The following is a 27,244-nucleotide window of genomic DNA, read 5'->3' as shown; positions in this document are numbered from 1 at the left end:
TGTATATACTGTATACACACTATAATTGTACAATGCAGTGTATGTACTACATGCACTATGTATATACTATATGTACAATTAATAGTACACAATTCACCTGGCAAGGGCAGAAGGGGTGAGAGCTGCAGTTTGAACTATGTATCTGAGCTGGCCGATGGACACCAGTGACCAGGAACAGATTGGAGGAACATACAGCATCACCTTACCCATCTGCCCAGGCATAATTACACATAACTAAATTAAGGATGTTACCAGCGCTTTTTTTCTGGTGGAACACTGAGGAACAGGGTTCTGCCACCGTTTTTTTCCCACCACTGACATTTTTTAAAGGCGGCTGGGCAGTTCTGAGCCGCATGTGTCTCTTTAAGGAGCCCGCCTCCCCTCCCTGCCTGACAGCCTCTTGCCGGCCACTCCATGCTGCCTAGCTGGGGCACCACCAGCAGCCCTGGCCTCGCTCAGGTACACGTGGGGCTGGGGCAAGGGGGAGCTGGTGGGGGCCTGCGGCAGGGGGAAGAGGGGGCCTGGGGCAAGCCAAGAGAAGGGGGGCGATCTGGGCCCCACACAGGGGTGAGAGGGCTAACTCAGCCCTGCTGGGGCAGCCGACTCAAGCCCTGAGCACGGGGTTGGGGGGGCACAGTTTGGGCCCTGTGCGGGTGGGGGGCAGCTAAGCTGCTGCAGGGAGAAGAGGCTGACTCAGGTACCACCCAGGGAGGTGGTTAAACCACCGGGCGGGAAAGCTCACTTCCTGCACGGGGTGATTTAGGCCCTGCTGGGGAGCAGCTGGGGCCTTGTATGGGGGCCGTGGGCCTCACGCAGGGCAGTTGAGGCCACACCAGGGGGTGGTTGGGCCCTGCACAGGGTGGCTCAGGCTCCGCTGGCGGAGGGCATTTAAGCCGCTGGGGGGGGGGGGTGAAGCTGCCAGGAGGGAGCTAAGGTCCAGCACGGGGCAGCTTGGGCCCCGCCGGGGGGTAGTTGAGCCCTGCATGGGGAGGCAGTTAAGCTGCTGGAGGGGGGCAGCTTGGGCCCCCTCGGGGTGGCTAAGCCACTAGGGGGTGTTTGGAGCCTCCCCGAGGGGCGGTTAAGCCACTGAGGGGGGCAGCTCGAGGTGGTTAGGGCCCCCCACGGGGGCGATCAGGGCGCTGCACCGGGGAGGGGATTCAGCAGCCGGGGCGGGGTTGGGTCTCGGGCCGGGGGGGCAGTTTGGGGCTTGAGTTCCACCGCCTTTTTCTGTAGAAAAAGCCAACACCGGCTGTTCCCGAACGGGTCCGTCTGTCTGCAGGCGGGGGGACAGATGCAGCCCCGCCCATCCATCAGCCCCGAGGCCTGGGTGGGCACATGATTCCCCTGACTGACCTCAAGCCTTGCGGGGGGCGGGGGGGTTGGTACAGTCCCCCTCCCCCCACCATGCACCCAGGGAGCGCAGCTCCACAGTCCGTCAGCCCGGGGGGAGGAGGAGGAGGCCGCTCACGGCTCCGCCCCCGACCTGCCCCCTCCTCGCCTGTGGGGGCGGGCCCGGAAGCGGCGTGGCCGGTCCGCGGCGTAGTTCCTGTGGCCGGGGAGGGGGTGACATGCAGAGCGGGCAGCGGTGGCCCCGCGAGCAGCTGGAGCCGGAGGAGCTGGGCGCGGAGGCGGCGGGGGACCAGGCCCGGGGGGTGCCCGCTATGGAGATCGAGAAGGAGTTCCGCCGCCTCGACCAGGCCGCCAGCTGGGCCCTCATCTACCAGGTGAGGGGCCGGGCGGGCTGCATCGCGCGGGGGGAGCCTTGTCCGCCTCTCTGCCTGACGTCCCATCTCCGCTGGGCACTGGCTGTGGGGAGCTGTGTCCGCCTCCGTGCCCCCCGAACCTCCCTGTCCGGGCTCTGCCTGGTAGGGGGAGCTCTTCCTCGATCCTCTCGCACCCCGCGGCCGGGCCGTGGCTGGTGGGAAGCTCTGCCCCCGCTGCCCCCTACACGCCCCATCGGGGCCTTGTCCGCCCCAGCCTCCGCCTCCGTCTAGGCCCCGGCTGGGACGAGTGCTCTGTTCCCTGCAGAGCTTCTTGCTCAGGGCCCTGGAGGGGGAGCTCCGCCTTTCAGCGCTTGTATTTCCTCCACTACCTCCTGCTCAGGGCACTGTGCGAACCTCCGCTCCCTCCTCCCCATAGGCAGGTCCCCTGCTCCCGCTTCTCCCTCAGGGGCTTATAGCGGGAAGGCTCCGCGCCCCGGCTGGTGTTTGAGGGCAGCGGAGGTGAGGTTTGCTCTGCTCCTCCAGCCGGCCCGGGTCGGGAGTTTCTCTCCCATGTCATGGGCGTCTAAGGTGAGCGCTGTAATCTTCCTCCATGTGTTCCTCTCTAAAAGCCAGCCCGTTGTAGAGGGCCTAGGGAAAGGAAGGGCCTTCCTTCTTCTTTCAGTTGATCTTTCACAAAACTAGACCTCGTGTAATTCCTGGATTTGTGCTTCTGCCCTTTCCCCATCAGTGTTCTCCCTCAGCCTTGCCCAGCCTTTTCCATTGCTTGGTAACTTGATAACTTGACCTCCTCCTTCCCCCAAAAGCACACACCCTATTGCAAGGTTCTTGGTGAATAGTGTGCCTACCCCCCAGCCCCCGCCCCACAACCCTGCCAGTCGTCTGGACAAAACCCTGAGGTGAGTATTTCTGCCTTCTTTCATTCATGTATCACTCCCCTTACACAGGGCACTGGAGGGTACGCTTAGTAATAGATACATTTTTTTCACCACTTGTGCACAAAGTAGAGGACTAATATTGCTTATAATCCCTCTTCCCCAGCCCCCAAATTTTAGGGTGCATTGGGCAAAGAGTAAGTGGCACAGTTTTTCTCAGCTATCCTTGTATCTCCCCTCACCGTGCCTTTTCACCACTTCATAAACCCTGTGGGAGTATGAAGTGAGATACTCACACCCAAGCCCACTTTTCCATGGGAGCTGTGGGAGGTGTTTGTATGTATGTGGCTTTTTAAAAATCATTTTAATAATACTAAAGCTGTAAGATGTTAGATATAGACTTGCGGATGACTGTGTGGTGTCCCAAGGGTAAAGGTTATTTATGAATTATTAAATTTATATGAAATATATCTTTAAATTGTTTTGCTATTTTACTTACCCTGAAATATTTCAATTTCATAGTAGCATCCTCTGCCTTTTTAAAGAAGGATATACTTATTATTTCACTGGTAGTACAGTAGTTTAACTGTGCAGTCATAATTTACATTGCTTTTATTTTTAAGAAGTTACTTAAACAATTAATCCCCAAAACAAACAGGATGTGAGAGAGGCTAGGGAACGCTGAAAGCTACGTTGGTAAACTTAAACCCCTAGTAATGAAGTTCTGTAGCACCTTACAGACTAACGGATTTTTATTTTTGAGCACAAGCTTTCATGAGCACACACCATTTTTGTCAGACATGCATGTTCTTGTTGTTTTGGCAGATGCAGACTAACACGGCTACCCCTCTGGTACTGTTAATAGTGTCACCTGGTCTCAATGAAGTAAAGTGAAAGTATTTTTGCTGTTAATGCAGCTGGCTGTCTTGCTCTACAGAGGCAATGTTGTCTGGGGCTGGGTTTTTATCTCTTCCAAAGCTTCTAATTTGTCTTTTTTTTAAGCTGATCTCTTGCAGTGCGTGTTTTGACATCAATTTACTTCATATACTGCTAGGTTACTGTGATCTACAGAATGGATGAGTATGACCAGTTGGGCTTTTTTGCCCATTTTTTCTGAACATCTCTTGGCACAGAATCTTACAGATGTGACATAATAGAGTTTTTCCTATCCACAGGATGCAGAGTGTAGAACAATCTTTAATGGAACATCTTGAGAGATGAAGTGTTTAAGAACAGTCAGTGCTGGGTTCACTTCTGGGAAGATCCCCTACTTGTCTGAATATTTTGCTTCCTGCAGTGTTCTAATAGTTGGTAGCTTGACAACATTTGGAAGTCCTGTGAATCTGTGATACTATTTTTTTTTTTCTAATCTGTTCTTGAAACATTTGATGTGTTGCAGATAGCAGAAATAAACTGAGTTTTGGCTGCTGCACCACTTTTAACTTATGTCATCAAGCTGAAGTTATTTCAGAATAATCCTATGTGCCCTATTGGATGACAGCCACAGTTATTTGCAAGTAGTTGCTTGATTTTATGCTGTGGAAGCAGACTTGAAAAAGATGCTTTGGGTGTTCATAGCTTTCTAACTTGCTCTCATTTGGATTTTGTGAACTGAGTTAGTGGTGGGTCATGTTCCAGGCGCTGTGCATGTGTCACTGAAGAACACTAACTGGTGCTTTTTGCTGCACTCTCAACAGTGTAATGGAATTGAAGTGTCAGGTCAGAGTGGAGGCACGTTGGCTGGGCAGCATGAGGATGCTTGTACAACAAATGTCAATTGTCTATTGTGAAGGGTAGATAGTGGTCGCTCTCCAGGGTTGACAGCTGTGAGGACATCACGTTTCACCAACACTCCAGCAAGGCATGTGGTCCACGGTCTTCAGTCACTGGGAGCTTACGTACATGTGACAGCGCTAGCTGTAGCACTCTGGTCAGTGTCTCGAGTTCCATCTGCGACCTTCCCTGTACTGTAGCAGCCTTAACCTCTTTCCATGGAAATTACTGACACCTGTGTGGTAAATCGTTTAGTAATAGGGATCTCATAGGTTACTGGTGCGTATGGGGAGGGGTTGTTGGGAGGGTGACCTGGAGGGAACACCCATTTAGCAGTTAAAATTTTGGAGGGGGCACAGGGGGACAGTGCAGTTCCCAAATGCTATCACAAGTTACCTATGGGGATTTTGTATAGTTGCATATTGGTGGGAACAGAAAGAGGAAGGTCAGATAGTGAGCTAAGTAGAGGAGAGAAGTGGAGTGGAACACTCCTCCCTGTTTTATATTTGTGCTGCTCTTGCCTTGTTTTGAAAACAGGCAATTAAAGGTACATGAGGTAGAAGTGTAACTGAGTTTGTATCTGACGGACACCACAAAATCAGGCTAGGCATGGGTCCTTGCTGGATAGCTGAAGAAGTACTTGGTGATGGTGTTTTTTAAGGATGTTAAAATGCTGAATGGATGAGGCTTACCAGTTACAGTTAACTGGTAGGGGCTGGAGCAGCTTCCCATCCACTGCGGGCAGGAGGTAGCTCTAGCCCCATAAGGCCCAATGAGGGCAAGGACACTCCATCCCAGCCAGAGCAGTCCTCATTGCAGCAGCTAGGAGTGGGGAGGGGCCTTCCTACTACAGACGGGTGCTCTGCCTCAGCTGGTGTGTGCCCCTGCCCATGGCAGTGCCAGGGGCCAGGGCTGCTCTGGCCCAGCTGGAATGTGGCCATGCCATGGGCAGGGAAACTTCAGCTGGGCTGGAGCAGATGGGGTCCGTGGCATGCCATAGGTGGTGGGATGGGGTCTGGGGAGGTCACTCCAGCCTGGGCTTGAGCAGTCTTCCCAATCGTCCTCCCCTTTAATTGGTTAACCGGTTAAACCTAGTGTTTAATCCTGTGGTGTCTGATAGACTAGCTACTTGCCACATGTGGCTATTTGGCCAGATGAGTATGGCTAGTTGTCTTGAGCAATAAAAACTCAAATTATTGCATTCAAATTTTTTTAAATAAAAAAACCCCAGAATTTTCAGAGAATAAAAGAATTCAGAAGAGCTTTCTGAAGTCTAAAGTCACTTTCTGTTAATTTGACCTATCTGCCTGATGGAGACCTCCGCCAGCTGGTAGAATGCCTTAAATGTGGCACTTAGGCTGGAAATCATCATGCGTCATCCTAAGATGTAGTTTACTTCTGGAATTTTATTCCAGTTTTTGAAAATGTATTTATTTTCTTTTTCAGAATAATGTGTCTAGTTCACTGTAGCAGTAGCCAGTATCCTAGGTTTAATCAGTTAACCAGTTAAATACAATTTTACATCCCCAGTGTTTGTGTGCTTCTGAGACCATCATAGGTTTGTTAGCTTCCTCTCTACTCTGATACGGATGAAGGCTGGCTGTCTCTGATTCTTCTGGCTGTGTTGTCTGCCTTTGGCACCATTGGCTATCAGTTAGTGGGGACAGGACTGCAGACCCCATTAGGAGGAGGAAATAGTTCTTCAGCAGCTCTCCTCCTTTCTTAAGGAAATATCCTGGAATGTAATCATGGGCAATGGCTCTTGCGCTGAGAAGGCAGTGTCATGTGGGGTTTCACCAGCTGCAGCTTGTCATTACTTCCTGTTTTACTGTTACCAAGGGGCGTTCAAACGGTAAGTTTAAAAAGTTTCAGTATGCCATAACATTGAGCTTTATATTTAGATTCCATCTCCCTTGGCCAATGTGATTCAGTAATTTGCTGTAGCATAGTCTTGTGTAGGAAGAGGCTTAAGTGAAGGCTGAGGTTCAGTTCCCCCTGCAACACTGATACGATGCTTGTAGGCTGAGCGATGTAATCAGAAGAGAATAGGGATATTTCGCGTCAATTTAATACAGTTGCCTTTAACCTAAAGCAGTGGTTCCCGGCCTGTTTGAGATGGTGACCCATTTTGGCAATTCAGTAAGGCTTTTGTGGCCCAAGGAAATTCAAAAGTGAGGTGGGGGAGGTTCTTCCCTGGGGGAAAAAACATTATATATTGATTCACCCCACCCCCAGGCTTAAATCCCTCACAGTCCCAAAATGCCCCTCCCCCACCTACTTCACAAGTGCTGCTGCTGCCCCTTCCTGCTCCTTTGCCTGACCGTTGCCTTCTCCACATCACTCCCCTCAGCCCTCCTATTCCCTTCCCCCACCTGCAGCATGAGCAGTTCCCTGCCCTGCCACACTGAAATGGGACTGTTTAATTGCTTTAACAGCCAGATCCCCCCTGCCAGCTGTGAACTCATTTAAATTAAGTTCCACTTCAGCCTGGCAGGGCAGGGATTGGGAGACAGGAGTGAGCAGTGGCAGCAGTGGGAGCTGCAAATGGCTCTGTGAAGAGCCACATGCAGCTCAGAGCTGCCCAGCTGGTGACCCTTGGAAAATCTAATGGTGACCCATGTTTGAGTTGTAACCCATAGATTGGGAATTCCCTGACCTAAAGTCTCTTTTTGGAACCAAATTGCTTCTGGGGGACCAAATGTTAACAGTAGTCATGGTTTTTTAACCTAATTCGTATGGAAGAATATACATCTTTCACGTGTTGACTTTGCTACTTCCATGCTTTGACTGCCTTAAGGAGGGATAACTCTAATAGTTTGTCAGTGCAACTATGTATAGCATTCTTCATGCAAAGATGAATGTTAGAGTGAAATAAAGTATGCAGCTTTTTTTCCAGTCTGCAGAGGTGCTGTTAAACTTTTCCCGATATTCTTCATCCAGTTTACAGACGTTTATCAGAAGTTTCCAGGGTATTGATGGTATCAAGCTAACTACTAAATGACCAGGAGTAGGGTGTAGGCCAGGCACAGCAACCCCTGCCATGGGTGCCAAGAATGGCATGCAAGATGACTTTTTTCCATTGGCACGTGAGACAGGAGCTCAGCCCTGCCCCATGCAGCCAGGAGCTTGCTCAAAACCATGCTGTCTGTCAATAAACAAAAGACTAGCTAATTCTACCAACCATGACCAACTAAACGGTAAAGCTCTGCATTTTAATTTATTAACAAAGCTGTTTTAAGTAGGACTAGAAGCAACTTTAAAAAGTATCACTGGCACTTGGACTGTACACAGAGGCTAAAAGGTCAAATTTTGGTACTTCACCTCAGAAAGCTTGCTGACCCCCTGATCTAGACCATGTCACTTCATATTGCCATGAATTCTGCTTAACACAATTAACAAACTCCTTGGCTCATATTCTTGGATATAGGTACCTCACCAGGCTGACTTTAACACAGGGCAGGGATAATTAATGTTACAAGGAGCTGGACACAGTGGCAGAAATGGCTAACTTGCATTACTCTCTTTGGTGGTGGTGGGAATAGGCATTTGATACCAGTCAAACCCAAAGCATGTGTGCTAATATCACCCAAAGTGGGGAATCTTGTATCTTCTCCTGCAGGATCAGGAGATCTCTAGTCATTGGTACTATGTGATGACTAAGAACAGGCACCTTTTTATTGAACTAGGAGGGAACTACTCTCAGCTGAGAGAACATAACCATTTTGAAGGAACAGAAGTAAATATTGCAAGGAAAAATATAAAGAGGAAAAGGCAAAGGGAGACAACCTTGCTGAAACTAAGTACTTCTAACATACACCTTGTTGTAGAAAAAATGAGAGAATCAGCCTAGAATTGAATTGTAACATAGAGGTAGCTGTGTTAGTCTGTATTCTAACAAAACAAAACAGCAGTCATGTAGCACTTGAAAGACTAACAAAATGATTTATTAGGTGATGAGCATTGAGTACTTAATTGAGCTACTTTGATCCACCAAAAATGGTTTCTCAAAAAAGAGCATACCTTTGTAAATTCCGTAATTTTTCCTGACCCAGAATCCCTCTCAATACTTTAACCAACTCAGTTTCCCCCAAAAACTGTAGCACATGAGGTGGTTGGAAAGACACCAAAGACAAAGGGCCCAATCTCCTTGTAGCCTATGCCAGTGTAGTAAAGAAAACTCTTGCTTATAAAGTACTTGAACAAAGTGAGAGGCCATTCTAGACTGGTTAAAATGACACAAGTGTGCATTGCTCTGTGCATACAAATTAGTCCTCTGTATGCAAAACAGTAAGCTCCAGAAAGAGCTAGTGACAAGTGTAGACAGTATTTAAGTATGTGCTTTGCATACCTTTGCCAGTTTCATATTTCAGTCTACAAAATTAAGTGCTGTATGGGTGAATGATGTGCTCAGTACACAAATATCTTCAAAATTATCGGTGGGAATGAAGAGAATTCACCCTCAAGACATCCCAACAAGGAGCAAAAGCCCAAAGCTAAGAAAAGCTTATTTGCTGTTGGGGGAGGGAGCATGGTGTGTAAAGGGGATATTCAGCCATAACAGTAAATGAATGGTAAAGTAAGTTTTGTCTGTCGTGTGTGTGTGTATCTGTGACGTGCCTGCTGCATGACTGAAATATACTCTGTGGTCTGTTTCGGGGACTGTGTGCACAGGGTTTAGCGGCCTGCTAGGCGATGTTGAGAGCGTCTTCAGGAGGCTTTAATCCCTAAGACTTTTAGCACCTGTCAACCCTTAGCTGGGGGTGACGTAATCCAGAAGACTAGGGTTTTACAAAGCCCACTCCTGAGATACCAGCAGAGCTAGCAAACTGGAGTAGCTAACAGGCAGTGTTCTGTGGAAGCAGTGTGGTTGAGTGGCCACTTAAGAGAGATTCAAAAGCAGCCCAGCTGATTAACAAAGCATTCACAGCTAGGAGTTGTTTCTGCTGGTGGTGCACGTTTGCTCATGCCTCAATGCATAGCAAAAATTATTCCATACGTTGATTGGGGGAAGAAATGCACACATGGAGGAAAAAAGTTAGTGGGAACATTGCTAATGGGTGTGCGCTTGGAGGTTGGTCGTAAGTATGAATAGTGGTAAGTTGATATGTTTGTAAGTCTGGAACCATCTGTACTTAAGATTCTGTGTCCTAATAAGGCGAAGAGGATGGAAAAAGATGAAATACAGATAGGATGGGGTCAGAAACAGTGAAATTGAGAATCCCAGTCAGTTACATCATGTAAAGTGCTAAGAGCGCTTTAAAAACTTGGCACTGGGCTGGAGCAGCCCTGGCATGCTGTGTTCAGGGGTGCGCTAATCCACGGCAGGGGCATTGCTCCTGCCCAGCCAGAGCTACAGCTCTCACCTAACATTTAACTGATTGATTAATTAAATGGGATTTTATATCCTTAACTGAAGTGTAACGAGCATATTTTAAAAGATATACTATCAGTTAAAGTAATTTGTCCAAAATCCTTTGATCTACCATTGTTTAAGGTAATGCACAGGATTCCTATTGTTGAAGGGTTAAGGAAAACACTTAGTGCAGTGGTTTGAGCATTGCCCTGCTAAACCCGGGGTTGTGAGCCCAGTCCTTGGGGAGGCCATCTAGGGATTGGGGCAAATAGATATCAAGGATGGTGCTTTGATCCTGCCAAGAGGGTAGAGGGACTGGACTAGATAACCTGCTGAGCTCCCTTCCAGTTCTAGAAGATGTGTATCTCCAATTATATCAGCAAGTTGTGTATAGTCAAGTTCAGTCTCCCCTTTATAATCAATCTCTTACAGCAAAAGGGGAAAAGGCAGAATGTAAAGAACTACTCATGGAAGTGACTGTAAAGCCATAAAAGGTAACAGGGATTCTGGGCAGATGTAGTATCTGAAACTAGTTAACTATATTCTGTTTAAATGTGGTGCCTTGCATGTTGAATAGTTTGTTAGATTTCAAGCAGATGGTGCCCCTTTAAAAGTGAACTGCAAAAGAAAGACATAAGCTTTTTTTTGTCTTTCTTTTCCTTTGCTCTGTTTTTATTTCAGTGGGAGTAACATTTCTTTTGTAGTAGGCAAATCTGCCAATATTTGAGTATTTTCTTAGACACAACTAGTGCATATTGGGGCCTACAAAAATTACCTTGCATTTTGAAGGACCCCTCCTTGCCACAATCTGACTGAAATATCATTTTGCCTATTCTCTTGGAGAACTTCTGTTTCATAAGACCAGCCATATTGGGTAAGACCAAACTTCTGTCTAGCCCAGTATTCTGTCTTCCAACAGTGGCCAGTGTCAGGTGCCCCAGGGAGGATGAATAGAACATGAATTGTCAAGTGATCCATTCTCAGTTGCTCATATAAAGTTTCTGGTAAACGGAGGCTAGAGGCCCCATTCCTGCACTTCTGGCTCATAACTATTGCTCAATCTTTCATGAATTTATCTAGTTAATTTTTGAATCCTGTTACAGTCTTGGCCTTCACAGCATCCTCTGACAAAGGGTTCCACAGAATGACTGTGAGTTGTGTGAAGAAATACTTCCTTTTGTTTTAACCTGCTGCCCATTAATTTGTTACCTCAGCCTTGTGTTCAAGAAGGAGTAAATAGCACCTCCTTACCTATTTTCTTCACACTAGTCCTGATTTTATAGACCACTATCATATTTCACCTCCCCCCTTAGTCGTCTAATTCCAAGGTGAAAACCCCTGGTTTTACTGCTTTCTCCTCATACTAGGGACTTAAAATCCCATTGAATGAGTTAACTGGTTGAGTGGTTAGTTGATTAAATGCAGGTTGTGGGGGCAGGGAGGTGGCATGCTGCCCCCCCTGCCACAGATGCGGGCTGCTCTGGCCAGGCTGGAGCACCCCCACCCACATAGTGTTACTTTAGCCCTTACCAGTTAAATGTAACCAGAAAGCCTCATCTGTTTAGGGTGAGGCTTCCCAGTTAAACGTTAACATCCCTACTTCACATACAGGTGTTCCATATCCTTAACTGTTTTTTTTTTCCCCCTCCCTCTTTTCTGAACCTTTTCTGATTCCAGTGAATGTCTTTGGAGATGGGGAGATATTTGCACACAGTATTCAAGGCACAGGGTTGAAAGTTGGGAGACCTGAACTTAGTCACCAGCTTTGTCACTAAATATGTGTCATTTGACAAGGAAATTAACAGCTACACATCTTTTTTTCCCTCTTGTAAAATGGAATTATACTCTAATGAGAAATCTGTTTATAAAGTACCCTCTGATTACCAAAAAATATTTGAGACCTAATTAGTGCAGTGTTGGAAGGAGAGAAACAATTACTCAGTAGGAACTTGATCGTGCTTCCTGTTAGGGTACAATTTTGTTCCCATTGAAATCCAAAGTTTGCCAAGAAACCATGAACTTTCGCAAGGTGATGACAATGCCGTTGGCATAAACTATTAGTGAGTGGCATATCAAATACTTGTAAATAGTAATCATGAACCCTAATAAAGTTTTATTGTAAGCTGAGCTGCTACTGTAGTGGCAGTTCTGCATCATACAAGGATATTCTCTGATGACCGTTATTTTTCTTCATAATTGAGTTTACATTTCTCAGAACAGAGGCCATTTTTATCTTTCAGGTTTTGACTACACTACATGTCGCTAAAAGTCAGGCAGCGTAAACACAGTTGGTTGGTACTTTTGCCAGCAAAAACTTCCACCCCCAAGAGTAGCATTTGCTTTGTCCCTGGGGTAGCACTCATGCCCACAAAAGATTGTTTACATTAGCAATTGTCTTGGGAAAGCTTTGTTGTTGTTGAGAGTGGTGGGTTTAAGCGCCTGACAGCGACAAAAATTTTGATGCTTAGTTGACAGTGTAGACAATGGGGCTGTCTACACTGCGCAGCTTTTAGAAACAAATCTGTTGACACAGATCTGTTGCTAAAAGTTAGTGTGCCTGAATGCTTTTTGCTGACAGAATATTTCCGCATTCACACTTCAACTTGCTCTGGCAAAACTGTCAAGCAGTCATGTAACACCTTAAAGATTAGCCAAATAATTTATTAGGTGATGAACTTTCCTGGGGCAGACCCACTTCTTCAGATCTGAAGATATGCAGTACTGCACTGACAGTTCTATAACTTCATAAAAATTGAAATAAAAGCAGACAAGTCAGATACATAGGACTGAAGGGGGAGGGCGAAGGGTGGGGAGAAGTGAAATACTGTGTGTCCTGTCTGAGATCCCTATGAATATCACAGCGTGGAAAACTGTCTTTGTCATACTTTGAGGCTGTGGTATGAATGCAGTATAAAAATTGAGAGAAATGGCATAGTGAGAAATCTAATCCATTAAAATGATTTTATCTGCAGTTTTTGATGTTTACCTTTAAAAAAAAATCAAGTGTTCACAACAATTTAGAACTGGATTGTAGTGTTTTGCATTGAAAACAAGTTGACCAGTCATTGTCAGACATTGTTTCTTTCCAGTGCCAGTAGACATGCCTTTGCCAGGTAGACTGGGGGAGGCAGTATGATACAGTATCAGAATGCCTGCATGTGGTGTTTTGGTAGACAGGATGCACAGATTCACTATTTATCAAATAATGAAACTTAGCTATATTCTCCATACACACAAGCTAAGGTTCAGCAGCTTCTCTCAAACCTCTTATTGTAACATAACAGCATCTTGAAAGTCCATGTGATTGTCAGTGATAATAGAAAAAATACACCACTTATCTGGAAATAGATCAGTATACCAACGAAGCTGCTTGCCCTTATGTTTACAAAGACTGTTGTTTTAGATTCAGAAATCACAGCTTTATTAAACTAGAATATTAGAAATGACTAGCAAAGGAGATGAGAATTTTCCATGTTAACATATCATGGAACTTATGTGTAAATTGTATACTACAGGTTGAACCTCTCTCGTTCAGCATCCTTGGGGCCTGACTTGTGCTGGGCAAGAGATTTGCTCAACCATGGGAGGTCAATGTTTTCTAGCATGTCACCAGCACTTCCACTGTTTACTGGGCTCTTAGCAGACATTTTGGGGTAAATTACAACGAAACAGCACCAAACACAGAGTCAGGACTGCTGGTTGTAAGCAAACTTTATGGGACTGCTGGAAACTTGGCCACCCCCGTGATAAGTGGTCGTCTGGTTATCTGAAATCATTCTGGGTTATGGATATTGCCAGACGAAAGTGAGAGAAGCTCAACCTGTAGTGAGTTTGAATGCATTTCTTAAGTGTGAGATGGTAAGGTTCATAAATTCAAGATTTGTTCAGTGTTGTGGGGGTGTGTTTTTATTTTTTTGTTTAGTGCTCCCTGCTCTCCTTTCTACTCCCCCCATGAGTCGTTTGGTTCTTAAACTATTGGTCCTTCGAAGCAAGGTGTAGGGAAAATTTAAAGTAAAATAGATCTATGTAATTTTACATTAAAGACACATCTTCATTTCTTCATCTGCTTCAATTTTATGCTTCAGTCATAGCCACAATTATATATTTCTGCAGCAACTCAGTAATAGTTTTGTGTTGGGTAAGAAATACTTAGATCTCAGATTATAGCAATTGCTTTGTGTTCTCTGGGATTAAAACCAAGTGAGCAGTTGTTCCTTTACGACAATATGGTTTTGTTTTAAGTGACTAACCTATGTGAACATGAAAAGTTAATTTAAATCTAAATACTGCAAAAGGTGCTCTGGTACTGCACATGGACTGTGGCAGAACAGCAGCAAAATACTTATGTACTAAACACAAAACACTTAAAATTCTGCTTGACCTGCTACTCTGATATTTCATGTCATGCTCTGCCTACAGATCTGAACATCTGACTTTGATAAAGCATAATTTTAAATTTCTATGCTATGCTAATGTTCAATTCAGTGACATTACCATGTTTACTTGTCTATTCTTAACGTATTTTAATTTTCCTTTCTCTCTGTGCTGCCGAAATCTACTCAGACATAGCTAACGCTATTTTGTCTGCCACTTAACTACTCTGCTACTTAACTTTGGAGTATATAGCAGCTGAAAATGCAGAGAAATAAAAGTTTATACAATTCAGTTAGCAAGGGGAAACTATTAAATAGCTACCTTATTCAGTCATGAAGGATACTGCACAATAATGGAACACTTAGCAATTTAGATGTAAGTACTGAGAGTGAAAAATTTTGAGGGTTAGGATAGTCTTAGAATGTTTGAAAGATTTGGCATCTAAAGATCTTTGCCAGAACATTTCAGAAATGAGTTTGATATTCATGACAATGGTATCATTTTTAATGTGACAAATGTGCGGAAAGCATTCTGACAGACACCCAGTACTTTGTTCAACTAACTGGTCTGTGTTGTAAGAGAAAAATAGATTAATATGTTGTCCTCAAACTCACTAAGTTCTCAGGCGTTTAGAAAACCCACTAGTATGGAAGCTACTTGAAGAAAACTAAACAGTAGAGCCATGTTGGTAAGATGAACTTAGAGCTAAGAAATGGGATCGTAGAACTGGATGCATTCGACTTTGAGGGTCTGCCAGAGAAGTAGGGTTAATCGATATCAAAATTGTAGAATAAGACAGCTAACTTCAAAGACACTTCTTTGTACAGGCACGACAGATTTTTAACATGTTGAGGAGGAGGATGGGAGAAGATTGTGAAAGACCTGGTTGGACATCATGTTGTAAGATCTCTTTAAATGAGGTCTTTGTTTTAATTTTGAGGAAGTTAGTTCTGTTTTCCACCTCATACAAGCTGATGTGTTAAAATATCTAGTGTTGACCAAATTATTCCCATGAGTTTTTATTGCCCTTCTACTGATGAGTTGAGATGGTAAAGGACACACGTTTGTGGAAATTATCAGTAGAACCTCTGATGAGCTGACATTTCTTTTTAGTATCTGAAAAAATGGGTGGATTTCAACGCTAAATAGTACCATGACAAATTACCATTGCTCCTGAATTTTCTGTCTCGTACGGTAGTTCATGTGAGTACATTTCCAAGCTAGCCAGTGGCTAAATGCTTAAGCTTTTAAGAGTAGGCTTTTCAAGTTACTGGTTTAAGGCATATATCTGTATAGTTTCTAAAGAGTTAATCCCTTGAGCGGAAAAAAGTTTGTATGTTCTCATGTGTAGCTGGGCAGACTTATTTTGGGGATGGAAAGGAGAAACGGATTAAGTGCTGGATTTAATAAAAACTTAACTTCATTCAGAAGTAGTTAATGTGGCTTTATCTGGGTAAGTACTGTTAACAATACGCCAGTATTTGTTATGAAGGCCTATTACTGAGCTGTATTCTTCCTTCCCAGAACATTTTGGCATCATCCTTGTCTCTTCATGGGTGCATACTGCATGACCCTACTAGGAGAGCAAGAAGGTAGCTCTTTGGTTTTTTTTTTTATCCCCACTTCAATTTGTCCTTCAACAGACAGTTCTGAGGAAAACAGTAAGCATCGTGCTCTGTGCAGCAACTATCTCCTTTCCATAACGGTATCTTTGTGTTCCTGTTGTGCATACAACTGCTGTCCCACGGTCTGACTCAGCTGTTTGGGTTCTGGTGAATGCACTGCAAATGCAAACCATGGGACCAGAAAGGCACTTTCACATCGAGAGGGCAAAATGCTCAGTGAGGATTGTGGTCCCACCTCAGATGGTGTTTAAGAAATTTTTGAATCCTATCACCGGTTTTTAAAATGAGCTGGAAGTAAATTATGGCCTTCATTTCACCATATAACACCACTGTTAGTGGAGCTACACCATATAGCTCAGGGCAGAAAGAAAACTGTCAAATGTCTGGTAAACTGAAAGGCCACATCTACACTACACAAATCTTCGAAATGGCCATGCAAACAGCCATTTCGAAGATGACTGATGAGGTGCTGAAATGCATATTCAGTGCTTCATTACCATGCCACCGGCCACAGCTCTTCAAAATTGCCACTTTTTGCTGCCACTGGGATATCCTGCTGATAGGAATAAGGGGATTTCGAAGTTCCCAGAGTCCTGTCGAAAGGGACCACTGTCTGGACAAGCCGTGCAGCAGTGAAAAGCGACAGTATTGAAGAGCCACGGCTGGCCGCATGCTAATAAGGTGCTGAATATGCATTTCAGCACCTCATTAGTAATCTTCAAAATGGCCATTTGCATGGCCATTTCGAAGATTTGTGCTATTGTAGACACCACCAAAATGCAGTAAAATATGGTGCGTAGTTGAACTCACTTGATTCAAAGCACAGTTGATGATGATTAGGTAGAATGAACAGCTCTGCTGATTTTTATCTTTCAGATGCTTTTTCTTGCCTTTCCAGCTTAGAACTTCACATTTCCACTGAGGAGCTTATTTTTCCAAATATAATGTCTTGAAGCATTCATTAAAAAACTGCTCTGTTTTTCAAGCTCTTTATGTAGAACAGGAGTAAGTGGTTGACATACAGAGTAATGTTCTCATGTACACACTTCAGTGAAAATTACTTGTTTGTCATCTTGTAATTCCACAGCTAGAGGCTCCAGTCTTATAAACAGTGTAACCTTTAAGTGTGATCACAAGGAGACTAGATAAGATCTATTTTTAAAATGAATCTTTTGACAAAGATAGATTCTACTTCCTTTTACTGGCAAGAAAAATAACCCGTATTTGTTCATATGATCTCAATTCCACTACTACATGGAGCCTGTATTTTTCCATTGCTCAGCACAGTGTACAGTCATTATACCTGTGTAAAGTTAACATGAAACGATATCAGTTGCTACCTTTCTGACTGGTAGCATTTTACCCACTTCATTAAGGTATCTGAGTGTACAAAGTGCAGACCAGAGAAGGGAAAAATAAGCTTGTGGTCTTTGACTGGGATAGTAAGAGATTGGGGGAGAGGACTTAGAAGTGTACAGATAGGAAATTGCACCTTAAACATAAAAAGCACATGCACTTTCTTCCAATTAATACAGGATCCTTACAGTGGGGAAAAAAATTTCAACTGACGAGTATAAATGCAATTCTGGGACTACTACACTAGTCTAGAAGGTCTCCATAAACCGTCCTTGTTCTCACCCTTTATACAGCTGACTTAACCACAGCGCAATATATCTTTTCAGTTTTGGAGGAAAACTTCCCTTTATCAGAGGTTTTAGCTGTTGGACTCCTTGTATGTGTCAGAGTGCGATGGTGATAGCATGAGATTTGTAAGCAGTAGTGAAGAATTTGAAAACTCTGCTTGTTCAACCAGCAGTATTGATCTTCTCTTGGAGCATCATGTAAGCGTAGAGTGAGGCTGTCCTAATTGATGCTGTTTCATAAGTAACAAAACTTGAAGCCTAGTGAGTACCTAAAGGTTAAAAATCTTCTGTGATCCCGCAGTTGTGCCCTTTTCATTGCCGCAGATCACATGTACAAGCTGTGATTCAAGTCCCCTGGCAGTATTACTCAACTGCTGAGTCCCCATCTTTGTCACCGAGTATTGTCAATAGAGCACTTGTCAGAATAATTGATGGTGGTTTCCAGCCAGTAATATAAAGGAAAGAGTTAGCCTATGACAGTGGTTGCCCTTAGTCGTCATGTGCATTAGTAGAACTGTTGAAGATTCTGCAGTCATGAACTCCAATGCTAAAAGGGAAGTCATAGAAATGTAGTGTGTCTATTGGGTAAGAGTGAGAATGTGCCTTTTCAATTAGTGCCTATGATGTGGAACACTGAGCCAGAAGAAAGGCAGAGGTAGCAATGGCTGCAGGGATTGGGGCAAGGAAGGGTTCATCCTAATGCTTCTTCCCATCACAGAAATGATGGCACAGTCTGGAGTCGCAACTAATACTGCCACAGATGAGATCAATACACCACCAGAGCTGGTGTACCTTGGTACTTGTGAGGGCCATCTCAGCTTTTGAACATGCTGCCTCATCCCTTGTCTGACACAACCCTAGATAATCAACTTTAAGGGAATGTTGCAAGTTTCACATGTTCTCTAGATATGGAGGACTGGAAATACTTCCAGTGATGAATATTTTAAATATCTTGAGATGACTGGTTATGTAGGCTTATTCTAAAAGTTTTTTCTACAGGAGTGGACTGCAGGTTGAACCTTTCAAGCCTGGCGCCCTCAGAACCTGACTAGTGCCAAGTTAGAGTATTTGCTGAAGTACAGGAGGTCGGTATTGTCTAGCAGCATTACCAACACTTCTGCTGTTCGTTGAGCTCTTAAAATACATTTAAGGGCAAATTGACAGGTAAATAACAGCACAGAACAATGACAGCCGGCACTGGTGGCTGTAAACAAACTCATTGGACCGCAGGAAACTTGGCCAGCCCCCATGAAAAGTGATTGTCCGGCTAACTAAAATCATGGTGGATTTTGGATGATGGCAGATGAGAGTGTGCTGGATTAAAGAGGTTCAACCTGTAGTATTTTTATATTTGTATTTTGAAAGTGTGTCAAGAAGGACATAGAGCAAAAGGGAATTTTTTTGTGGTGTGAGTTTATTTAATCAAAAGGATTAACTGCTTTGCACGTGGGAAGGTCATTATACTGAAGTTATATATTATCATTTGTGAACCACATGCCTATTATGTTACACTCTGTACAGAGGCAAAAAAAATGCCCTTCCTTTCCTACTGAGTCTGGTTTAATTCTGGAAGTTTGTTAGGCTTTTCTATTGCATCTCTTGTGTTCTGAACTATGCAAATGTGAATCATTTGTGCTGTTCATAGAGGCTTGCATACCATTGTTGTGATGGCTTTTATACCAGTAAATAAACTAATAGTGCTATTTACACTAGTGGTGCTTCCAGTGGTAGCTATCCAAGAAAACAAATTGCAAATATTCTTGTTTGTCTCCCTGATACCACTGCTGTGTGAACTCCAGAATTTTAAGGTCTCTTGCCTGTCTTGTGAGGGCTCTTTTCCTGCTGTGTGCATTTTCCATTATTATGTATGTAAATTTCTTTGCTTTTGATTCTATGGTCTTTGACTATCATTTAAATGAAGTGTTTCTGTCCCCACTTCTAGCAAATATGCTGCTGCTCCCATTTTCAAGCTTATTCATTGGTTATCCACAGAGACTGTTGCGTGCCCACTAGTCTTTCAGTTAACGTCTAAGCATTTTTGTCTTGCTTTTACTCTTTTATTTTTGTTTGCATTCTTAAGATGTTTCTGAAGGCGGACGTACTGCGTACTTTTATTCAGTGAATTTCTTTAAATACTGGCATTGCTAAGGGGATTTGAAATCTTGCTTAAACATGCTTTATAATTTGAGTTGATACAAGCCAGCAATGACAGGAAGTGGAATTTTATGAGCAAGAGACTAGTCAAGATGCTGGGTGTGGTGGAATGGGTGTAGTAGCGTGGTCTGGAGTATAGGGAAGTAATAGGAGTTGTATGTTTCCAAAGAGTTCCCTGTCTACAGAGATGCAAGTTCTTGCTAGTCATTTGGCTTTGCAAAGTGGTGTTCCTTGGTAAATTGCTTTGTGCCTGATGTTAATAAATCATGAAATGAGAGGTTGTTTAGCCATCTGTCCTGCTTGCTTTCAACTCTCAAATCTGAATTGCTGGCATGAAGAAGACTTTTAAAGTCCCATCTGTACTTGGGTTATCTAGGTTTGTTTTTTGTCTTTTAATTTACTGGAGGATTGCAGTAGTGCCCAAAGTTATTAGCATGTTTCTGAAAGACTGTTCTTGATGACATGACCTATTTTGCACCAGCATCATTCTTGGAGTGCAGGCTTCTTCCATCCTTCAGCTGAAGGAAGCACAAATAAGGCCCAGTTTTCTCTTGGAGCACGTCTGCATTGCCAAAAAGGTGGTTTTAGCTTGGGTTAGCTAAATCAGGTTAAAATAACATTGAAGACAACTCCACTTTTAACACAGATTAGTAACTTGAGACCGAGCCTATAAGGCGATGTTTCCCAAACTTAAAACATTTGCATACCCCTTTCGAGACTTTGGCCTTATGTGCATACCCTATCTCTAAGTGTCATCATAGTGCTTATCTCCTGATTTTTAGCAATTTATTTTCTGCCATGTACCCCTTGAAATCCTTTCATGTGCCTCCCGTGGTATGTGTGCCACACTTTTGGGAAACGCAGCTATAAGGGATCTTGGGGTTAGCAGTTCAAGTCCAACCAGAATTAAATGCTCAGTTTCCTTGTCTTCATGGCTATTTTACCCTGGGTTAAGTAAACTGAATTAATGCTACTTCTTGCAATGTATGACATGAATAGGGGTTGTAGTGCCATCACCACCATAGGAGTGCCTTGTCCTTATTCTTGCTATGCTTTGTTTGCTATTTGTTCATTATTACTTAAACAAATAATGCCTCTGGTTCTACATTTAATACAGCAAGAATATGGCCTGTTTTCATGGGACTTCAAGGTAGCTGGTTTTGTGTCATTTTACAGACATTTGTTTTTTTGTTTTGTTTTTTTTTTGTAGATGGGAGCAAGGTATTCAGAATCTATTGCTTATTTCAGACCGAAATGAAATATATATTCAATTTTCAGTCATGATAAAATTCCCTCAAATTCTATCATTGTTCCCTAAACATACTTTCTTGATGCATGTTAGTGCAAACCCATTTTCACAAGTGGAGACACTTCTTTCTGTTACTTAATAGAAGACAAGTCTTCATACAAAATGCATACAATTTTAGTATAACTAATTAAAAAATTACTTTATACTAGCAAATTGACCTGGCATTGCTCAGGTATTTAAGTATAATAAGGTTTCTTTTCCGTTTCCCTAAAGGGAAACGTTTTATATGCTTTATGCAAGTAATTGTATTTTTTGGAAAATGAAGGGAAGAAGTTTGCGTAGGTTGAATCTCTCTGATCTGGAACCCTTGGGACCTGACTGGCGTCATACGAGAGAATTTTCAGGACTATGAGAGGCTAATATTGTCTAGCAGCATTACCAACACTTCCACTGGTTACCTGGCTCTTAGACATGAGACTAGTGGCTGAAAACAAAGTTTATAGGACTGCGGGAAACTTGGCCATGCCCATAAGTGGTCATCCAGCTGACTAAAATCATGCCGGATTATGGATGTTGCCAGACAAGAGCTTTCCGGATTAGAGGTTCGACCTGTATTAATAAAAATCTGAAAATGACTGAAAGATTGTGTAGACCCTGTTGATAGACAACATTTGCGGTCTTTCTGCCTTTTTCTAGAATAATTACAGGGAGTAGGTGAGTGTTGGAGTGTAGGAGGGCTGACAGTAAGGTGATGGGGTGATGTAGGTCTGACAGCTGGGGCCTGGGAGAGTTGGAGCGGACAAGGCAGGGGGTGGAGCTTGTGGCAGTAAGGGGAGAGGGCTTGTGGGCCTGAAGGTAGAGGGTTGGGGTGGAGAAGTGAGGGCAGCGGCTTGGGTGTGTTTGTGGGGGGGCCCTTCAGGACAGGGCTGGCAGGTGCTGGAGTAAGGACACGGTGGTGGGAACTCAGAGCACAGCATTTGGTGTGAATGATGGAGGAGTGCAGCTGACACAGCAGTGGTTTTGGTGTGGGGGCACCCCCTGTAGAGGAGAAACTTACTTCTCCCAGCCAGGTGGAGAGCCCTGTCTCCAAGTGGTCACTGTTTTCCTGCTGTGATTGCCCCCAGCAGTTGCTCTGCAGTATGGCTGGTCCCTATGCTCACTGCTCCCAGGTGTGAGTCTGAAATATGTAATCCCTCTTGTCCGTGCCCCTCCCTTTCCATGTCTGAAATCCCAGAGTTTCCCAGAATATTTCCTACTTTCCAGGCACAACCAAACCCTGACCTCAGTTTGTTATGGTAAGAGAGAGCTGCATACCAAATTTGATGGTCATGGCTCTTATAGTTTAAAAGTAGTTCTCCAACAGGCAGATGTCCTCTAAAATATATAGTAGATTTAAAGTAACATTTATCTGGTATTGCTCAGGTCCTTAATTCATTTTTATGAAACAAAGGGAAAATATACCTGCTTTATTTAAATGATGGTATTTTTTTCCAAAAGAGTGTTATCAGGTTTATTTTTCTTTCAGAATTCTTTAGAAAGGGGGGATTGTTAATTTTTTTTTTCTGCTTAATATTTTTATGGGAAAGAGAATTCCATCAAGTGTATTTTTTTCTTCCTCCCTATATACGCTTTATCATTCGCTTTGTTTTAACCAAAAAAAAAAAAAAGCTAGTCAATTTGGTTTCCAGTAACCTTTTCTTCTAGTGTTCAAAACTTAAGTATTCCTTGAGCTGTGTCAAAACAGAACAATACTCCAAATTCTACTGCAGGTTCGTCCTGCTTTTCTTGCTCATCTTGGTTCAGTTGTTTTAACATTAGCTCAGTTATGTCAGCTTTGAGGACAGTACTTGATTTGGAGATTGCCTCCTTTGTTTGGTTTTTAGGAGAAGCAGTCCCATTCTAGGCACATTGTGTTTTCCTGGCACAACCAAACCTTTGTTGCTTTCTATGATAAGAGGAAGCTGTCTGCCAAATTTTGTGGTCCTACCTCTTACCCTTCTGCAGGGTGGACTGATTTAAATCAAGTTACCAAAATAAATAAGGCTGACTGCTTAAGAGTGCACTTAATTTTGGCATAAACCCCACTTAACTCACTGGTACTTCTGTTTTTTGAAAAAACAGTTATAGAATGGGGTTTCCTTTGGAAAGCTTTGTTATGCTGAAATAAAATAGGGAGTAGATCGATAACATCATCATTATGGTCTGTTGCCATGATGTAAGGAGCATGTATTATGTAATGTAAAATAAGAAAATGATACTCAGTGGCAACTGACACCTAGATTTCTTTTAAGGCTTGTCTACACTTGCCCCCAACTTCGAAGGGGACGTGTTTATCAGGGTGATGGGAGGTTACTCATGAAGTGCTGTGGTGAGTATGCAGCACTTCATTAGGCTAAATCTCCACAGCAGCAACTTCGAAATGTCAAACTTTGAAGTGCCAGCATGTGTGTAGCCGAAGTGCCTATGCTACTTCGAAGTGCCTTTACTCCCCAAAATTTTGAGGACCGATAGATACTAAACAAGCCATAAAGATTAGCTTATCTAAATTTGTTTTGCTAGCCATTTCCAATAGAGGAAATAGCTTGAATTTCAAATTGCTCTTTTACTAAAAGGCATAGGGAGAGCTTTGAAAATGATGCATTGCAGAGTGAATTAAGTTACTAACCAGTGGATCTATTCAACCATACCCACATCATTTTCTCCCAATAACCTGTTTTCCTAATGATGTTTCATTCTTGCAGCTAAGCCCTGCATCATCATCTTGCGCTGTTTACACTTGACACATTTTTCTTTTTTACGCAGGTAATGAATTTCTTCAAAATTTTCTCAGGTAGGCTGTCCCGTATGCCCAGAAGCCAGGAGTGTTTTTCTGTAGCAGAACGTGGAGGAATACAGGAAGCTGTGTGTGTGCTGAATGTCTTCCGTTTTTCCATTCCATTCTACTCCACTCCACTATTCCTTTATGTCCTGCCTAAGTTCTTTCCATATATTGTCTAAGATAATATCTTCACTAGCTCCCCTGCCATGCTTGGTCAAGGTCCACCACTACATTAGAACAGAACAAAAGCCGTCCTATCCGATTTTGCATGTGTTAATTTTTAATCTGCTGAGAAACAGAAATTGAAAGCGTAGACGCAAGAGCGAGTAGTCAGGTTGGACAGACTAGAGCCATTAATGGACTTATATGAAACTAAGTATATACATAGCATGTTTGTGATGCGATTTAATAGTAATTGTTAATTTTAAATGAGAAATCTAGTATTTTATTGATTTTTTTTTTTTTTTTTTTTTTTTTTTTTTTTTTGGTCAGGTCAGATTTAAAAAAGAAAATAATCATTTTTCTTTACCCTGCAGTTCAAGAGGAGTTATTGGTCAAATAACTGATTCTTTTAAAATATATAGTAGAAGCATATCAGAGAAGCTAGCTTTAGTCTCTCAAATGCTTGTGCCTCTATAGATCATTTGCTCAAATGAGTTTACGTGAAATGTGATGTATCTGATATACTGGATCAGTGTTTTGTTTTTTTTTCTTTTCTTACAACAGTGTACAACTGTCCAAGTATTCAGCTTCAAATGCACACATCTTAAATTTTAACAGAGAGAAAGCCGTGTTAGTCTACATACTATCAAAACAAAAAAGCAGTCAAGGAGCACTTTAAACACTAACAAAATAATTTATTAGGTGCGCTTTCATGGGACAGACCTACTTCTTCAGACCATAGCCATACCAGAACAGACTCAATATTTAAGGCACAGAGAACCAAAAACAGTAATCAAGGTTGATAAATCAGAAAAAAAAACTATCAAGGTGAGCAAATCAGAGAGTAGAGGGGAGGAGGAGCGGGAGGGGGAGAGTCAAGAATTAGTTTAAGCCAAGTATGCAAACAAGCCCCTGTAGTGACCCAGAAAATTCCAGTCTCAGTTCAAACCACGTTAATGTGTCAAATTTGAATATGAAAGAGTTCAGCAGCCTCTCTTTGAAGAGTGTTATGAAAATTCTTCTTTAGTAACACACACACTCTTAAGTCATTAAAAGAATGGCCCACTCCATTAAAATGCTGCCTAACAGGCTTGTGGATCAGCAGTCTTTTTATGTCTTTTTTTTACTCCCATTAACTCTTTGTCTAAGAGAGTCTGAAATCTGTCCAATATACAAAGCATCTGGTCATTGTTGGCACAGGATGGCATATAAGATGTTAGTTGAGGAACATGAGAATGTGTCTGTTTCTGTGAATAACTTGGTTAGGTCCAGTAATGGTATCTCCAGAAAAGATGTGGATAAAGCTGGCAGTGGGCTTTGTTGGGAGGAAAAGTCCCGGGACTGGTGTTCCTGCAGTGTAGACTGTGGCTGTTGGTGAGAATCCTCCTAAGGTTGGGAGGTTGTCTGTAGGAGAGAACAGGCCTGTCACCTAGGGCCTTCTGGAATGTGGCATCCTGATTAAGGATAGGTTGTAGGTCTGTTAATAATGCATTGCAGTGGATTGAGTCAGGGGCTGTAGGTGATGACAAGTGGTGTTCTGTTGTTGGCTTTTTTGGGGCCTATCTTGGAGTAGCTGGTCTCTGGGTATTTGTCTGGCTCTGTTTGATTTTGGTTTTTTTAGTTCTCCTGGTGGGTAATTCAGGCTTATGAATATTAATTTGTTAGTCTATATCACGCGTGTCCAGCCCACGGGCCACATGCGGCCCTGGACAGCTAGTAATAGGGAGCTGCAGACTGGGGAGTTTAAGAGGGAGGAGAGCAAGTGAGCCTGCTGCTGAAGAAGCTACCAGGTGACAGTGCTGATCTCTGGGTGAGTGAGCGTGTGCTTTAACTGCTGGCATTTGAATTGCCATTTTGATTCCAGGTGGGGGGAGTTTCAGTTTCAGTGGCAGCTTGGTCTGCCTGCCTGACCTTTTGCTTCCTTGATCAGCCTTCCCCTGTGTGACTCATAGGGGGAGGGCCTGAGAGAGGCCAGCAGGCTTAAAAGCCAGAGGCAGGAGCGACCAGGGGAGCGAAGTGGACAGGGAGCTGCAGACAGGGGAGTTTAAGAGGGAGTTGGACAGAGGGAGTGTGACAGACAGGACTATAATTGTTAGGAAGACCCGCAACACCTGTGCCAGTGCTACTGCTGTCTCCTCCACTTGTGCCTGTAGCCAGACAGGCTGCCTGACGGTGGATGTTTCTGCCCAGATCCTGGTGTGGTTCTGCAAGGACTGTGGCTTGCTGTTCCCACTTACTGATACCCAGGCTGAGAGGAATATTCAGTGTGAAAGGTGCCTGCTGGTGGAATCTCTCAGGCGGCAGGTGGGGGAGCTACAGGAGGAGGTGGCCAGGTTGAGGAGTATCCGGGTCCATGAGCAGTTCCTGGATAGTATTCAGGTGGAGACTGCGGAGGTAACTGTCCCAGTGCACAGGACGGCTGATAAACCACTGGAGGAGGTGGACCAGGGTGGACACTGGCAGCTGGTTATTTCTCGCAGTGGGCAGCGTCCCACCCCTGCTCAGAACCCTCCCACTATGGTACTGGAAAACCATTATGCTGTACTCGATACAAGAGACCAAGAATTACCCCGTACAGAAGAGGAGAAGCCTTGTACCCCCAAGGCTAGGAAGTCTACTGCCACCCCTGCAAGAAGGAAACGTAGAGTAATGGTGGTTGGAGACTCTCTTCTGAGGGGGACGGAGGCGCCCATCTGTTGCCCTGACATTTCCTCTCGGGAGGTGTGCTGCCTGCCAGGGGCCCGTATCCAAGACATTACGCAGGCATTGTCGAGGATTATCTGGCCCTATGACTACTATCCCATGCTTCTCATCCATGTGGGCACTAATGATACTGTGAGGTGTGACGCTGAGCAGGTCAAGAGTGACTTCAGGGCTCTGGGGGCACGGGTCAGGAAGTTAGGGGCGCAGGTGGTATTCTCTTCAATCCTGCCTGTCAGAGGTAGGGTCCCAGGCAGAGACAGGTGTATCCTGGAGGTGAATGCTTGGTTGCATAGATGGTGTCGCCAGGAAGGCTTTGGTTTCTTTGACCATGGGATCCTTTTCCGGGAAGGACTGCTAGGCAGAGATGGCATTCACCTTTCGAGGAGGGGGAAGACCATATTCGGACACAGGCTGGCTAACCTAGTGAGGAGGGCTTTCAACTAGGTTCGATGGGGGCAGGGGAGCCAAACCTGCAGGTAAGTGGAGAGCATGGATACCTGGGAGATGAACTTGAAATGGGAGGGAGTATGGGCTACACTGGGAGAGTAAAAAGAGGGCCAGGGCAAAACTGGGAGGCAAGACCAAATCAATGTCTGAGATGCCTATATACAAATGCAAGAAGTATGGGAAATAAACAAGAAGAATTGGAAGTACTAATAAATGAGTACAACTATGATATCGTTGGCATCACAGAAACTTGGTGGGATAATACTCATGATTGGAATGTTGGTATTGAAGGGTACAGCCTGCTTAGGAAGGACAGACAGGGAAAGAAGGGAGGAGGTGTTGCCTTG

The 27,244-nt window shown here is 43.9% G+C and overlaps 1 protein-coding gene across 2 annotated transcripts in view; it reads left to right on the top strand.

The window, feature by feature from the left end:
- Positions 1-438: 438 nt before the first annotated feature.
- PTPN1 (protein tyrosine phosphatase non-receptor type 1) overlaps positions 439-27,244 on the top strand; it is a 91,202-nt gene continuing 64,396 nt past the window's right edge. The window contains exon 1 of one of the 2 annotated variants that reach the window (XM_075011595.1): positions 439-459. Coding sequence is in view for 1 of the 2 variants with exons in the window: in XM_075011594.1 (XP_074867695.1) it covers positions 1,569-1,724 (156 nt within the window). In the remaining variant the exon portion in view is untranslated. Of the gene's footprint in view, positions 460-1,510; positions 1,725-27,244 lie in introns of those variants that run through there. The other variant, XM_075011594.1, reaches the window with a different exon arrangement.

Source organism: Carettochelys insculpta, chromosome 17, assembly GCF_033958435.1.
Source record: "Carettochelys insculpta isolate YL-2023 chromosome 17, ASM3395843v1, whole genome shotgun sequence".
Classification (NCBI taxonomy): domain Eukaryota; kingdom Metazoa; phylum Chordata; order Testudines; family Carettochelyidae; genus Carettochelys; species Carettochelys insculpta.
Note: the sequence above shows the minus strand (reverse complement) of the source record. Positions and strands in the feature narration are given on the sequence as shown.